This window comes from Mus caroli, chromosome 14, assembly GCF_900094665.2.
Source record: "Mus caroli chromosome 14, CAROLI_EIJ_v1.1, whole genome shotgun sequence".
Lineage (NCBI taxonomy): Eukaryota > Metazoa > Chordata > Mammalia > Rodentia > Muridae > Mus > Mus caroli.
Window position 1 is genome coordinate 2917463 of NC_034583.1, and position 18004 is coordinate 2935466.

The 18004-nt window shown below is 38.8% G+C and overlaps 1 protein-coding gene across 8 annotated transcripts in view; it reads right to left on the bottom strand.

Moving 5' to 3' along the window:
- Fhit (fragile histidine triad diadenosine triphosphatase) overlaps window positions 1–18004 on the bottom strand; it is a 1519265-nt gene that overhangs the window by 205599 nt on the left and 1295662 nt on the right. For all 8 annotated transcript variants that reach the window (XM_021182255.1, XM_029468749.1, XM_021182256.2 and 5 more), the window contains one exon: window positions 2817–2885. In XM_021182255.1, the coding sequence (XP_021037914.1) occupies window positions 2817–2885 (69 nt within the window). The remainder of the gene's footprint in view (window positions 1–2816; window positions 2886–18004) is intronic.

The window sequence follows — 18004 nt, forward strand, 5'->3', positions numbered from 1 at the left end:
TAAGATCACTCAGTCTAATGTATATTACATCGTGTACCAATAACGCCTGCCCAGTGCTTCATGCTCCCCGTGCCTCTTGCTAGACATTGCTTTATTATGTACTTAAACGAGAGAAGCTTCTCAAACAAAGAGGAAGATTAAGCTGAGTCTGAGTTGCTAAATGCAGATAGAACATTGGAAACACTGTGATTTATTCACTCTGGAAAATGGAACTAAATGAGGATATCCAACAACCTGGCTTGAAATTGGGGTTCTCATTACTTACCCTCTATATATGTTCAAAGGCAAAATTAACAAGTGCATATCAACCCCCAAATCTGCTTTGGGGATATGTATATCACATAATACTTGAGCCCAGGTTTTGAAGGCGTATACACTATCCATTTTAAAGATAAGAAGATTAAGACATGGAGGCCAAGTGAAATTATTGACTGTCACCTCCTCAGTAGGTTGCGATGAACTTGATTCTGTTGTTCAGTTGCTTTCTAGTCTTGTACCTCTATCTCTATAGGGTATATTATAAGCTACTCTTGCCTGAAAAATCATTTTTATGGAAATTACTTTTTCATACAAAGGAGATATATGGAACATTGGCATGTGTATTGTTTTATTTGTGAGTCAAGAGATGCCACTAGAGCATGCAGGAAGGGCAAAAGAGTATTAGAGGAGAGAAAGGCCATGTGCTGTGCAATGTTAGCCATTGTGTCTTCTATAGAACTGAAATGCATCCACACAGCTTCTGTCAATAGCACATTTGGAGCATAAACAAGATTCAAGGTGACTGATCAGCCTAAGGAAGCAGTGTTTTCAAGCACTTTAAATACTACTCCAGCAGCATTCACTTGTATATAAATCATGTGGTAATTTATTCATTAAAATAACCTGTACTTGGCAACATTTTATTAACCTTGGTTTACGTTAATATGCTTTATACTTGTGTTTTAAATATATCTCTGTATACAATGATCCTGTAACTCTGATTTTCTTACCACACAGACTAAGTCATTATCAATGCCCAACCTGTATTCTACATCTGCTAAAACTGACTTAACATTAGAGCGTTTAGAGGTTTTGGGAAGCTGGGGTTGTAGACAGCACCTGCTCCTACACATAGATCTGCATCAGAATCACCTGAGAGGGTTTTAATACATGTAATAATTGTTCCCTGTGCCTTTTCCATCGACTCAAACACAATACACCACAGATAACCCTGAGAAATAAAGAGTTTCAGCCACTAGGCCACAAACCAGCACACAAATCTACCGGCTAGAGGGTGTCCACCCTACACAAGTCTACTGCAAGTATTGGAAAGGACATCAAAAGACCCACTAAGGCCCAGGAGAGTCATGGAAGAGTTTTCTTATTAAATACCAACTTCCTGGGTTTTTTTTTTTTAATTTTCAGTGCTAATGTAGCCATTTTAATGCCCAGTTAATCAGGAAAAATCCTATGAATGTACACAGAGATGTATAATATACATGACCCCTAGGGACCAGCTAGAGACCTTCATATAGTTAGCAGAAACACATGATAAACAACCAAAATTAGAGATAAAAATGGAAATTGATTCCAAAGGTCTGAAAGTAGAGTATCAAATATATAACTAAAATCTGCTTATTCTATTTGACACCCAAGACAGACATTGTTAATTGATCCATACATCTTTCCTTGTTACAACCAAAGTGCTTTTAATACAAATACTCTACAGCACTGGCACTATCTGACCAGACTTTGTATTCTTTGGCTATAGGTAATATATAAACAGACATCATTTTACATTTTCTTCTAACTTATTCTACCATAGGCTATGTTCCACACAGCACAAGCAGACACTAGAAGGCTCTCCTGTGGATAGGACCCTAGAGGTGATTGCATAGCCCTTGATGGTTCATGTAGGATTGATTTGACATTGGTATCTTTGGATGAAAAGATCCAAAAATCACACAACTTCTAAAATGTTCAGGAGATTCAAGACACACATATGTTATTTAAATCAATGTAGTTTCTCTTAAGGATAACTCAAAGTTTCACTTTGAATATATGCTCTTTGGAGAGAGTCTACAGGTGTGCTAAGTGCAAAGGCAGAATGTTTTTGTAAGTGTATGGTGTATATGTATGTAAATGTTAGTATACTTGCATATGTATGTACGTATGCTGGAGGTTGGCACTGAATATCTTTCTCCATCACTTTTCCATTTGTTTTTCTTCAGCTAGGGTCTCCCTGGCCTTGGAGCTCACTTATTTAGCTATAGTAGCTGGCCAATGAGCTTCAGGGATCGCCCATCTCCTTCATAACCATTTTGTTATTAGTTAATTTTGTTAATACATACATGTACTGCTATTCTTATCTTTGTATAGGGGTTCTGGGGAGCCAAACTCAGTTTTCCATGCTTCTAGGACAAGTAACTTAGCCACTGTGCCATTTCTCCAGCTTCCAATGTCAGCATATTCGTCTCAAGGAATTATATGTCCCTCTGTTTGATTTCTACTTTTAACAGTTTGTATTGTCTATGGAGATTCAGGATTATGTCTTTACACAGGTATTAAGTGCCCTAGTAACCATGACAGAGCAGAAATCATAGGGCCACTTGGCTTGATATTGGGTTTCCCTAGTAGTAAAAATATAATAATTCATTTATTTTTAGATTCTCCTGGTGGTCACTCTTCTCTTGTTAGCTTCTACTGTCACTTTCCAAGTTTTACTGGGTAGAAGACCATTTAGATTCCATCTGGGGGGACATATGGTTAATTGGGTTGATTTTATCACACTGACAGGCCTTGTGATCAAATAATAAAGTCACAAAAGACAGACTTACCTCATCATAGATGTTGTCATTCTGGGGGAAGTCCCCTGCCTTCCTGGGAAGAACGTGGACATGTACATGCTGAAATATAAAAGAAAGGAAAAAAATGTGTTTAATTCTACTTCTATATTTTGACTTGACAGTGATGCTTTCCTGGAGGCCAATTACTGTCCATTGATTCTTGCTGGATTATTTTTCAGAAGAAGATGATGTTCACCTTCAGAAATTACATCTGAAACCTGTTGAGAATAAAGAAGCACAAAACAAGAGGGAACAACTTGGAGGCATATGGGAGTTTGAGAGAAATGCCAGAGTCCATTTCAGGCTCCATGGAATTACTTATCACTGTCAGTCTGGGTTGTAGTTAGCCTGTGCTTTGAAATGACAATATGTCTTCAGAGATGGCTGCTGTGCCTCTGGAACTGACAAGAGAGAAGACCTGGTCAGCAATGGAGTGCATAAGTAACACCAAATTAGTGAAAGGAAGAAGTAGAATGGGCCAACTCAAGAACAGTGGCATTGAATAACAATTACACAACTGTAATGCAAATGCTTTCATTTATTCTTATTGACTGTGACAACCAATGCTTGTATTAGTACCCAATAGATTTTTATTGAGTACTCCTAGAATTCCTTTCTGAAGTGTTCTCCATTTTACAGAAGGAGAAACGAATGCTCAGCTCAGAGAGGACAGGCAACAGCTCTACAGAATGTGGTGGAATCCTCACAGAAAATGATGCCACTCTCTCTTATTCTATTGTTCTTTACCAACATACATGATAATTCTGTCAATATAATCTTTTAAAAAAATAAAAATTAAATTGTGTGTGTAGATCAGAAAGGCAAAGGACAACTGGCAGCATGCTCTCTTCTTCCACCTTGCACATTCTTGGGATTAAACTCAGGTTGTAAGTTTTGGCAACGAGTACCTTTACCTGCTAAGCCATCTAACTGACCTGCACTTGATCTTTTAAATTCCTCATTTCCCCAATCTAGGCTACTAAAGCACTGCTGTCTTATTAAGGGGAGATCATTAATGAGGACTCAGAGCATATCTAATTCAACATGTATACGTCAAGACTAAGCTGATATCTTAGTTTTATTCTACCAACACCATCTATTTTATCTCTCTAAGCCTAAACCTTATTCATGCCCTTGAGCAACATTTCTTCATTTATTATCAACTGCAGAGATTGGAAAGTGGAAAAGCTTACAAAAAGCAAATAGAGAACCAAAGCACATTGCCAGTCATGCCTACTGTACAGTGATTACTGTGTTTGGGCTGTAACCATGGACCTCCAGAGAACAGACCATGAAGTGTATCTGTGGCTTTGTGTATCAGGAAGAGAGAATGATAAGTTATTGCAGGAGAGGCAGCAAGCAAGGCTATCCATGTTGGGTGTAATAAAGAGGAGCTTAGTGTTAGTCCCTCAGTAGAGAGTTCCCAAACTGTGATATGTTTCTGCCTATATATGCATCAGTCAATGGGGAAGCCTGGTCCAAAACCCTTCAGCAACTGGAACATAGGCATACTTAAATTTCCAATTATGTGTGTGAAGAGAGAGGGAGACAGACACAAAGAAACATGGAGAAGTATGTGACGAACTACCCAGGAACCAAATTTTAAAAAATAAAGGTATGCAACACAAGCCCAAGTGGAAATTCACTGTGCTCAGTGACTGAGGGATTTAGTCATCAGATCAGAGAAGGCAGGGAGCAGAAACTGCTGAGGACTCAGTGAAAGCCCACTCAATCATCAGCGGCAAATCTTACTGTAATTTTTTTCTTCCTTTCCTCCTTTTCTCCCTTTTCAAGACTTCCTTTTCCCTACTGTCTTCCTTGATGTCACCTACCTGTTCTCTATCATTTTCTTTACATATTAATCATCACAAGCTCCAGATCAGTGGTCTGTACTCAACATGCAAAAGGATATGGATATAAAAGTAACAGCTTTACCTAGAGTACAGTATGTCCAATACAGCTGGACCTCCCATGTACTAGCTGTGTTACCTCTCCACAGCAGTTACCTAGTCTTCTTTATAAGGAGGACTGCAGTATTCCCATCTCACAGGTCTAAAGTACCAAGTCATCTAAGCACATGTTTGTCATAAGTTTGTTATGCTGCTTAGCACGGTGTCCTGAATATTTCTAGACACAGTGAGAGTGTCTTTACTGTTAAAAAACATGCAATCTGAAGACCAGAGGTCACATTCAATGACTGGTTCTTATATTTGCAAGAATTATACTTCCCAAGCTCCTTAACTGGTGTGCAGTTAAAGCATCTCTTTCTGCCAGAATGTGTATCTGATGCTTTGACAAGTGTTTCTCAAACTGCATTAAGAAGCTAGCTCTTGCTAAAAATTAAGAGCCTCCTAACTTACTTTCTAATAGATTCCCAAGTAACGCTGGTCTAGGGTCATACTTTGAAAGACATTGAGAAAGGCCTACCCCTATGAAAGGTACTTATGTTGAACACTGAGGTTAACACTTTGGACTGCCCTGTAGTGTTATGTAGACACCTATCTCCATAGGTTGCTCAGGCTTCCTGAACTGCTTTATGTCTGTACTTAAGACCATGCCAGTGACTTCGGATCTGGATTTGTCTCTGATTCCTGTTCTATATCTTGCTCTCCTGAGTTCACTCATCAGAGCTATTTCTATATGCTGTTACCTTTCAGTTCTGGAAATGCCACTCTTGATCATTGGCAACCATTTGAAACTTGCTATGACACCAAAGACAGTAAACAACTCACTGTCTAGGTGATTTTTCCCTAAGGGCATGATCTCAGCTCTTCCTGGTACATGATACAGTGATATAAACTCTTAAGTGAGAGCCTAATCACAGGATTCTGACAATCCACTCAGTCTCCCAGGACAAAGAAATCATGACAGAGCCAACTCAGTTCTTGTAAAGAAGGAAGACTCAACCTACCAACATGATATGTGTATAAACCAAGAGATGGCAAGTTACAGAACCCTAGAGAAGGAAGAATTCAAGAAAGAGGGAATCATCAATAGTGTTCGCTGTTGTTGAATGCTTGAGCTGGTTTCAGTGAAACTGGAAAGACAACTATGCAAAGCTCATGATTAGATACTCAATAGCATTAGTCATTAGTGAAATGCCAATCAAAACCACACAGAGATACCACTTCACATCCACCCGGATGGCTTTAATCAAAAGGATAGACAAGGGCAAGTGTGGGGGCGACTGTGGAGCCATGGAAGCCTCGAACACTATTGCACAGAGTGCAAAATGATGCAGCTGTATGTTTGAAAAACAGCTTGGCAATTCCTCAAAATGTTAAACATCCAGCCACCAAATGACCCAAAATTATATTCCCAGTATATACACATGAGAACTGAAACCATGTAGGCACAAAACCTTGTAATGTATATTTATAGCAATATTATTCGCAATCATCAAAAAGTGGAAACAATCCAAAATGACTATCAACTGATGAATGCCATAATAACAAGACAACAGAAGATGATTGGGCATAAAGATGAATGGAGCTGCTAAGGAAAGCATTATGCTAAGTGAAAAGGCTCAGATCCGAATGGCCATTTATTGCACGATACCATTTATGAAATGTCCAGACTAGGCAAATTCACAGAGAAAGATCAGTGTTTCCGGGAGCACAATGAAGAGTGTGCCAAGGGAAACGGGGTTTATTTGGGGAGTGACTGATGTTTTCCTTTCTAGTGTCACATAATAGTGATGGTCTCACAACTTTTTGAATATATTAAAGCCCACAGCATTTTTTACTGTAACAGTGTGAAGTGTATGAGTTCTATCTCATTAGAGGTGTTGATAGGAATGGCAGAAGTAGAGAGACAACTGCAATAGCATCACCTTTTCTGCTGTACTGCTCCTTCCGTCATTTTTCCACACAAGCATACATCACCTGAGGAATGTCAGTGTAATCAAAATAATGTGCCTTTTTCTTGTTAAACTATATCATAATTCAACTGCATGGAAAATAACAATTGTAGAGAAAAGGTCCATGAGAGGCATAAGAGGGATAGCATCCTTTCTACTTGGCTACCTGCACCCCCTCCCCCCCCAAGTTGTGAGAACTTGCGTGAACCCCTCTCTTCAACACCAGCCTATGAATGCTGATAGAAGGAAAACTTGGGTTGTAAAGAATAATAAAAGTAGTGCTGTGGGTGTAACCTCCTTCAGCCTAGATAGGCTGGTTCAGACCATGCGCCACTGAGACAGGGTCACCTGCTGTGCTGCTTCTCATCACTGCCTGCCACCTGCCCTGAGGCCGAACCGGTTCTCCAAGATTTTACTACAGACTGTGAATTTGGTGAGTTTCTGCTAAAANGCTGTTCTGACAACTTCACAACTCTACATCAAGAAACTTGGCATGACAGGGAATGGGCTTCCCTCTTTATAAGTGCAGATTTTATTATTAAACATTTGAACCTTGAGCAGACTAGCTTGTCTTGGTTCCATTATTTCTCTACCTGCCTAGATTCCCTCTTCTTTTTCAGCTCCAATTGCCTCCCAGGCTCGAAACCGGACATGAGAGCCACAGGCCGGCCCCAACAGTAGGGGACAGATAATATCTTCCTCAAAGATGCTTACACTTTAATCCTGGACCCATGAATATAGTAGATTACAGGACAGGGGAAATTAAGGATGCAGATGAATTGAGGTTGCTTACAAGCTGATCCTGAATAGATAATCTACTCTGGATTATCTGGCTTGGCTCAGTGTCAACACAAGAGACATTCAAAGGAGAAGTCACTAAATATCATCAAAATTCTCACCTCCTGACCCAAAGAGTGTAATTAAGAAAATGAGAAACCAAACCACAGATGGGAGAAAGATTTTCATATCGTATATCTGAAAAGGGACTTGTATTTAGAATACATGAAGAACTCTTATAAGTCAAGAGTAAAATGATGATATCTTTAGCTTAAATGGGCAGAAAATGTAAACATTTTTCTCAAAAAAGAAACAAAAACGATGAGGAAAAGATGCTTAGCAGCTTCACCCAAACCTCAATGAGAGACCACTTCCCTTCTCTAGAGACAGGTAACTTTAATAAGAGAGAGGCAATTGCAAACAGTGGGAGGGAGGATGAGAAATAGGAACTTTGTATAAATTGGTGGGAATATAAACTTTGATCTTGCTCTGGACATACTATGGATTTCCTCAAAAGGCTAATCACTGAGCTACCAAATTACTCTTAGCAGTAATCTACTACCTTGTTATTATGGTTTGCATAGGCCCCAAAGCTCTTGCGTTAAAGACTCAGCAAATAGAATTTTTTTTCAGAGTTGTTGAATTACAAGGGCTATGAGTTCATCATTGGATTAATTCATGTTCTGATGATATTATTAAGAAGTAATGAATCCTTAGGACTAGGGCATCCTTGGAGGAAGTATGTCACTGGAAGTCTGCCTTTTCTTGTCCCATGAAAGTCTTTGCTGCTAATTCCTAGCTTCCAAGAAGTGAACAATTCTACAGCTTCATAACCTCTTTACATTAAGTTCTTTCTCACTATGGTCCAGAAACAGAGGGATCAGATTACCATAGACTAAAATCTTAGAAATAAGAAGAACAATCATTTTTTCTCTAACTTGTTTCTTTAAAGTATTTGGTCATGGCAATGAAAATAATCAACAACAAAGAAACAAAGAAACAAAAACAAATATGTTGTGTATAATTGTAAAATTACACTAGCTCCTTCCTCTGAGCTGTGCTCTCACCAGCCCATGCTTCACCTGTTTATTTCTTTATCCTGGCTGGATTTGCCAAGCAAGAACAATGAGTTTGATCTGCCAGCCTGTTCTCCACTTGGTTTTGGTTTACCTCTACCCTGTAGCTCTGTCCTTTGCCAAATCCTCCCATTCCAAAGCCCCCTAAATTCTGCCCCAGTTGTGTTTTCTTCCAGCCCACTTTAATGCTGTTAATGAAAAATATCATACAGCTTTAATATTTAAAGCTACCCAGATAACTCAGTGGCTGGGTAAAGAATCTATTGCTCTAAACTCATCAGCTATCTTATATCAGAATTTCACTGCTGGCAGAGGCCACCACCAGTTCTAAATGCTCCCAGGCCTTACATCATTCCTGTTCCTCCTCTGGCCTGGTCGAACCCCTCCCTCCCCCATCTATCCTGTCCTTTCCTCTTCCTCCTGGGATCCAGAAGTCCCAGTTTTTTCCCTTCACCAAGCAATTAGCTTCCACCATCTTTACTGATTCAGTCAAGAACCAATTAGGGAAATGACATCTCTACCTACATCACACCTTTTTTGTCCAATAAAAAAAAAATGAAAAACCCTCTTCTTAAAATGATGACAAGTAAATTATGCAGTATGAAGTACAAATGACATCCAATCCATCAATTTGTCAATTTAGATAAAGTACTCTACCATATTTCCTAACTGAAAGAATTATGATTCCATCCCTAGATTATGTTTAGAATTTTTGCCTGTAACATCACTTAAAAAACATGTCTTCTACTGTATAAACTCTATGTTAAGCTACTTGAGTTTGATTATGAGACTAAAACTAGTCTTCAACCCCATCAGAAATCATAGAATGACAAAATATTACCTAAAAATATAGGAATCACTAAACATAGCTTCCAAAACTAAGCCAATGTAAAGACAGCTGATTATCTGAACAGTCCCCCATTTTTTAGAATCCAAGAGCATCTATCTCTGGCATTCTGGCCAAGGATCATCTATCTGACAGACTTATTATGCAGAAAGTTGAAGGGCCACTGTCCCTGTCTTGACAAAACCAGTAGTTGACTATTCTGCAAAATGTGTCTTACTCTGGTAGATCCCCCAACCCCCATCCCATCTTGTTCCTATCTCTTCCTCCTGGGACCTGGAAATCTCATCTTTTTTCCTTACTCAGCAATCCAGAAATCTCATCTTTTTTCCTTACCCAGCAATTGGCTTCTTCTTTTTTTTTTTTTTTTTTTTTTGGTTTTCAAGACATGGTTTCTCTGTGTAGTCCTGGCTGTCCTGGTACTCACTCTGTAGACTAGGCTGGCCTAGAACTCAGAGATCTGCCTGCCTTTGCCTCCCCATTGCTGGGATTAAAGGCATGTGCCACCACTGCCTGGATTTCTTCCATTTTTATTGGCATAATCAAGAACCAATTAGAGAAATGAGACCTCCACATACACAAATAAATAGCCAATACAAAAGAAATATATATGACCTGAATATATATGACCTGATTTTCTACACACTTTACATATTGTTTTTTTTTAATCAGTACAGTATTTCTATAGAGTACAACATGAGTCTATTGATTGTGTAGGTAAAGGAGGTTAGATAAGTTTTCTACAGTAAGATTAAGTAAGGCTTCATGTATATCATGTTTCTCATGAAATTTGAAAAATCATCAAAAGCTGTCAAATTGGAAAAGGTAACTATGTTTACATAATACAGTTGTTCAATTTTTTTGATCATCAAACTAACACATTTGGAACATGGAAAATACAGAGAAGACAGAAAAACTCTCAGGAGAAAAAAAATCAAGAGTATCCAGTTATTCTCATGATTCTCTCAGTGATAAAATTTCATTTTCCTTAGAAACATAACAATATAAATACTTTTCTTTGTCTCTATGGACCTGAAACATACTTAGGAATGGGGTGGAATTACAAGTGGCCTATTGGAAAAGTGATCACTAAACATATAAGTCAGGGGTTGTGATAAAAAAGATAGGAAGGATAGCCAGTAAATGAATCATTATCAAGTAAATTACTTCTGTGAGTGACAAGTTGTGTCCCATGGGAGAACTTGAGAACATAGTATAAATCATGTATACATGACTCCCACTCCAAGGGTAAGAGAAGCAGGCTATTTACATATTGGTTGAAGAGTATTCATGGAATACATATAAATAGTTTAACACATCTGTTTCCTTTGCCTTGAGGGTAAATAGTGACAACTCACCCCAAGCATTATCTCAATAAAAGTCATGTCAACAAGGGTATATCATATCCCTAGAACATGGAGTCAAGTTGATGTAGGTAGATAGAAAGACTCCATTTTCTGAAAGTAATGTCTCGTATCTAACACATCAGGTCTCATGATCTAATGCTGGGTATAGGTTTATGGGTTTGTTCTCCTTTCGATAGGTTTGACAAACATGACAAGATGATAAAAGACTCATCAGTGGTTCTCAATCTTCCAATCACACAGGATTATGGTTTTCAGAGCAGGGTTTGAGTGGGTGGGGGCAACACAGTCATAGGAATAAGATTTCTCCCTAAGACAGAACAGTAGCCTCTACATCAGATTCAGCTGGAACTGTTACCTCTTTCTGTCTAGGGACTCCATGTATAACATCAACTGAAAAAAGAACCAATTAATAAAAACAAAACATTAAAAATACAAATATAAATTAGAAGGCATTAGTGAATCACAGAATCCAATTCCTTCATTCTATAGAACAGGAGACTATGTCTTGAAAGACCAATAGCAACCCAATGGTAGGGCCAGGACTACAACTGTAGGCCTTGACTTGTCTTCATGTCATCCCATCCCATCTGCCCCAAGTCTAAGAAAGGGAGAAGCTCCATGGAGTGGTGCTTGGACTATAGTCTCTAGAGATGGATGCCAGATGACCTGGGCTTCTTAGCACATGAGGTGTTTTGTTGTTCAAATTAATTTCATCTTCCCAAATCTATAAATGTCCATAAACCAGCAAATTAACTCATGAAATTACTGTCCATACTATAGAAACACATGCTGTTATCATGTTTAGGCTGATACTGTCACATTATAAATATTTAACACATCCTAGGAATGACTATATCACATTGCAGTGCCTCTGAAGATAATATGAACATCCTGCTTCTACTGTAAGCCAGAAGCCTTATTTTGTAGTGAGTTGAACTGAGCATATTCTATCACTGTCTCTATCGCTGTCACTATCTCAAAACCTTATGCTTTTGATATGACTGGATATGCCTCATCTTCTGCTACTATAGCTAGGGTCAGCATGACATCACCAAGAGCCACTTCATTGAAAAATAAATGTCACTAGAAATGATGTCGTTCACAGAGCTTGCAGAACACATTAGCATGACCAGTTGAGGAGTCAAAGTAGTGAGCTGTCAAAACTCAAAGGTGTACATGAAGACATATAAATGGCTTCTGAGCTCTGCTGCCCAGAGCTCTTTCATTGAGAATATGAATGACACTCAGGCAGCTAGGTTGCCTTTAACAAAACATGGGATAGAGAGTTGTCTATGTATTCCAACTGTCTCAGTCAAATTGAGAAACTTAAAGAAAAAGGATAAAGAATCAGTTCAGTTAAAAAAGAAAATAAGCAAGAAAAAAACCTTGCAGGATTTGTGGAGCCCCTATAGAGTTTTGTGGCTTAACAATTGTGTTTTTAGGCTATACATCACTAGCCGTGCTCCAGTGGTGAGTTATAATCATACATCATGAGAGGGATGGCACTCTCTTGATATATGGGCTCTGTACATCATCTGAGCACCACAGATGCGATGATGTATTGCTCTGAGCCACAATGAGCATTTAAAGGAGCTTTTAGCAACCCGACAGTTTTAAATTTCAAATTTTCTAAAAATCAAGGTCTTTTCAAGCCAGATAAAAGCAAGGCAAGGGAATGTGATGTTATATAGAGCCACCCAAGTCCTAGAGCCTGCCAACCTGCCATTGCCTTTTGACTTCAAGCTCAGGAGGATGAATGACTGACAAGCTCTTTTTTTTAAACACTTGCCCATAAGAACAAAAGTCTAGGGTCCCAAAAAAACAGGAACAAGTGTCAGTGCATCTATTTTGCCAATCAATTTCCCCATCTTCCATATTGTAAGCACAAGCCACTCATTACCTTCCTAATAACTGCCTAGCAGGAGATGCTGTGATGGGGTACTGGCTAAATCTAGGGAGATCATTTCTGTTTTCTTTGCTTCAAGAAGCTCTTCTACTGAAATCTAACACAAAGCAAAGCAAAAGGAACTGACAAAAAGTAGATCAACTTCCTAACCTATTTCTCTCAGTCTCTAAACAGGGTAGAAATGGATCTTTTGTTTTTAACATTTGTGTGTAAGACATAAGAAGTTCTGACAGTGAGTGAGAACACTAAAGGAGAATAGTATACAGACTTCTCATCTAGAGGCAGACATAGGAGCTACTGTCGCAGTTCTGTCACCTGTCCTCTTTTAATATGTTAATAAGATAGTAATACAGCTTCTGAGGAAGTAATGTGGCTTTATGAGAATGCACCCACTTAGATTAAGACCTACGTGCTCTGGGGGGTGTGCTCAGAGTAATTACTATCAATTAGGAAAACAGGTGTTGGGAGAACATTCTCTCCCCTTGCTTAAATTTTCATCGCAATAGGCAGAACAATATGAAAATCTCCCTACTGTTTGGTAATAGACACTAATGGGTGACACTGAAAGACAATTATATTTCCAGTGGCATTTTCTGCGTTCCTTCACCATGTATATTAAAGGAACAAGCAGTGGTAGAGATAATGCCATGTGGAGAGGAACATCTGGGTGTAAGAAATTAACAGTCTCCTTTCTTATTATCTTGCCTCCAGTTTATCATTTGCTTGTCTTCCTTCAGTGGATTCTAACTCTCAAACTATTATGGACTTGGCATCTACTTCCAAACCATTGCCTATCTCAAAATGGTTGAGGCTCCTTTTATTTTATAACAGAGGACTAATATGTATTAGGAGTCATAGAAACATGGTAAGGTGCATCACTTGTCACTTTGAGGTTGCCAACTGAATGGTGTGAATGAGGCAGGTTTTACATCTGGAAAGATTGGGTTCTCGCACAAGCTATTAATTGAAGTCATCATATCTGTATCTTTTCTTCTCTACAGAGAGGTGTACAGTTGAAACATTAGGTAAAAAAACCTCATCTATACGTGCGTAGGAAAATTGGACATTCGTCTATCCATCATTCAAAATTACTTTTACTTTTATTAGCTATTATTGAAATGGGAAGAATTATGCTTAGTCATATATATATATGCACATATATACATATATATGCATATTGGATTATGCTCATGTGACAACAGAGGTAGAATCTGGGTAAGATATTTTAAAGGGTCTCCCTGTTCAGCCAGAATGTATGCGTTCACAGTTTTCTGTAGTACTATGTTCTGTTTGCTTTTGTGGAAGGTCCAGGTCTGAGTGTTACCATTAGGTGAGTGACATTCAAGAATCCAGAGAACATGACTTCATCACTTGACATTGTAATCACTGTATTTCTGATGTTTTTGAGTTTTGGTAATTAAAATTAAAATTCCATTGGTGTAAAATGCCTTTCTTATCCCTTCTCTTCCTCCTGCCATAGCCTTTCAAGAGCCCTTCCAAATTGGCCTCCAATGTTCAAGCTTTAGATCCTCTAGGGCTTTTTGACTCTCCTGGGATCCTCTGATACTATCCATGTCGATGACAGCTTTACCTATAGAGTAAAAACAAACAAGCAAACAAACAAACAACAAAAACAAAAAACCCAAAACCCCACACATCATTATCTTCCATTATTTTCCATTATTTTAGAATTCTGTAATATTCGGTATTATGGTTTTCTTTTGAAATTTCCCTGATTCCCATTCCATGTTCCTATGTTAAAGAACATATTTACTAAGTATTATTGGGATAGGTCAATATGAGATAGATTAATGGAGGGATAAATAAATGGGGAGAGTGGTAGAAGACAAAAGGAAAAATGAATGAATATATAAGCAGGTAAGTAATTAGATGAATGGAGAAATGAATAAGGCTTACTACAGTACTCCTGATTTCTTAGCGTATATAAAAATTAGCATATTTATGTCTGAATTTCTTGGCCATTCATGCCCTTCCCTCTTCTTGAGAGTCCCTGATCACACAAGGACATGGCCTAAAGAAAGCCACTGTGAAGACAACATACGTATCATTCCTCTGTGCCAAAGAACATTTTCCCACCAAAATACCACTCTCATGCCTTTCTCTGTGCAACCTTTTTAAATTTAATTTTATCTTTTTAAATTGGATATTTTCTTTATTTATATTTCAAATGTTTTCTGCTTTCCAGGTCTCCCCTTCTAATATCCCATCCCATCCCCCACCTTCTCCCCTGCCTCTATAAGTGTGCTCTCCCACCCATCCAACCACTCCCATCTTCCCACCCTGGCATTCCTCTATACTGGGGTATCGAACACTCTCAGGCCCAAGAGCCTATCCTCTCACTGATGTCCAACAAGGCCATCCTCTGCCACATATGCGGCCAGTGCCATGGGTCCCTCCATGTGTATTCTTTGGCTGGTGGTCCAGTCCCCAGGATCTCTGGGGGGCCTGGCCTGTTGACACTGTTGCTCCCTCCATGGGGCTGCAAACCCCCACAGCTCCTTCAGTCCCTAATCCAACTCCTCCATCGGGAGACCCCCCACCCCCACCCTGCTCAGTCCAATGGTTGGCTGAGAGCATCCACCTTTGCATTTGTCAGGCTCTGGCAGAACCTCTCAGAAGACAGTCATATCAGGCTTCCATCAGCAAGCACTTCCCAGCATCCATAATAGCATCCAGGTTTGGTGACTCTATATGGGATGGATCCCCACCCAGGTGGGGCAGTCTCTGGATGTCCTTTCCTTCAGTATGCAATCTTTATTTTTAGAACTCCTCATGCATGCCCTGTGTCTGGAACAACATCTCATTCCATAATCAGTAGGACTACAGTCTTATAATCAAGAATTGTCAAGGAACCTACTAATTGTTCAGCACCGACTTTCCTAACATCTATCATGGCTCCCTTTCAAAACATAAGAAAATCAGCTTGTTTCTGACCTCAGAGATTAACTCTTTAGTAGACAGAATACTAAAACCATGTACACATGCCATATAGAAGCATAAATTTAGAGTTAGTTCCTCCTCTATTTTTCTGTTGAGGTTACAATAAAGGAATTGGATGCAAATGAAAGAGGGACAACATTTTTCCTCGTCTCACTCATTTTCTGTCAGATTCACACTGCTTTACTGTTTGCCCTGCACCTAATTACCGTTCTTTAATTTATGTTTCAATAAAACATATAATAATAAACGTTTAGTGCTCAATGAATAAACATTCAGATGAAGCCTTTAATGGGGGTTACATGTTGTGAAGCAGCACTGCGGCTTTCTAGAATTCTCGCCCTCTAGTTAATGAACATCATTTCCATAATCTGTGCATTATGGCTTAAGTCTCACCTTAGAAGTATTTTACCAAGCAAAAATTCATGAAATACCTCTAGTCTAAAGGGGAAAATTGTTAAGGGGATTAATAACCTGTTCATTAAAGAGACAGGCCAAGCTTTCATGTCCCTCCAGAGACTGTAACTTAGTAATTATGGCTGTGGCTTCCCCTAATTACCCCTCTAGTCAGGTGCATCCCTCCTATAGATTTTACCTCTAAAATTTGGTTTAAATGAAAGTGATGAGACACACAGAAAGGCCAGATATAAAGGTCAAGATTAGGTAAATTCCTTTCAGAAATTCCTAACAGAAAGACCGAGCAAGAGAACCAAATATTTAAGGAATATCAAGATACAGGCAAAAGGATACTTGTGGAAATTGAATCAGAAAAATGGTTTGAGTATTATACAGACACTTAGGAGAGAGGCATCAAGATAAAACAGTGGTAAAGGTGCTTGTTGCCAAACTTGACAGCCTGAGCTCAACTCCCAGGACTCATGGCAGAAAAGGACAATATGCCTCTCACAAGTTGTCCTCACACTTTCCATGTGTGTTGTGGTGCATGCACTCATGCATACATACATATGGTGCATGCATACATATGGGCACACAAAAGTAATTTTCAAATATGTGCTGACAAAACTGTTCATGAAGCTGATTCGGTGTTAAAGGGCACTTGCCCTTGCAGATGACCCAGGTTTGGTTCCCAGCATTCAGAGGTGGCTCACAGCCACCAGTAATTTCAGTTCCAGAGGTTTGATACATGCCTCTGACTCTGTGGACCCCAGATATTTGTGTAGTGCAGATTATATACATGTAGATATTCAAACACATAAAATCAGATAAATCTGGAAAGAATTTTATTTTTAAGAATTTTAAAGTCACCCAGAAGTAACTAAATTATACAAACTTCTAGGCTGATCTTCATGTTGATGACATTTTACATTATTTTTTATGTGAGTTTTTTTTAAAAAGTAAACTTACTTAACAGAACTTAACATGTTCATGATTCCAAAATGTTACTCTAAGTAACTTTTGTAAATTACTCTCTCCTCCCCCCCACCCTCTTGACAAGGTCTCTGTGTAGCCTTGGCTGTGCTGGAACTCACTTTGTAGACCTAGCTGGCCTCAGATTTGGAGATCTTTCCGCTTCTCCCTTGTAAATGGATTAAACTAAATAGGAGTAAAGGCATGTATCACCACACCCTAGGCTGAAAATTATATTCTTAAAAGAAGGTACCTTTAAAAAAATCACTATAGCACAATGATATATTTTCTCCTCTGACAAAGCCAAGACTGAGCTATTTAACAGAAGAGAATCAAAGATGTAGGGAGAGATAAAGGAAGAAAGACTCTTGATGGTATGACACGAACCAGGTCACACTAACTCAGAGCAATGATGAAACATGCTAAGTGACAGCTGTCACTCCATTTCTCATCAGACTGCTTTACTAGTAGGTTGGCACATGTTATATAAATGACATCGGGAATGACTCATTGTACCTTGTAGGAAGTCGTGTATCTTTAGTACAACTGAGTGTATCCACATTGTGTGCAACATTTTGAGACTCTGGGGATATTTTCCCCCAGGAGCGAGCATGCACTTTGAGTTCCTAACTGAAAGCTATGATGCCACAACCACTTTGTGATGTGTAATGATTAATTCCCCACTTGTTTTGACTATCACTGCAAAAGATTCCCACTGATGATGAATATAAGGTTTTCATTATTTCTATATTGTCATTTTCACTTATAATTTCAACAAAACAAAATATCTGGCACATATAAAACTCATCGTGATCCAAATTGGATATCATTTCTCCAGTGAATTCCACCCTCCCTCATATTCCACGTTTGTTCTGATGATACCACTGGTCTTGGTTTCTGTTAGTAAGATTCTTTTTTTTTTTTTTTGATTTTTAATATTTTTATTGCATATTTTCCTCAATTACATTTCCAATGCTATCCCAAAAGTCCCCCATATCGCCCCCCACTTCCCTACCCACCCATT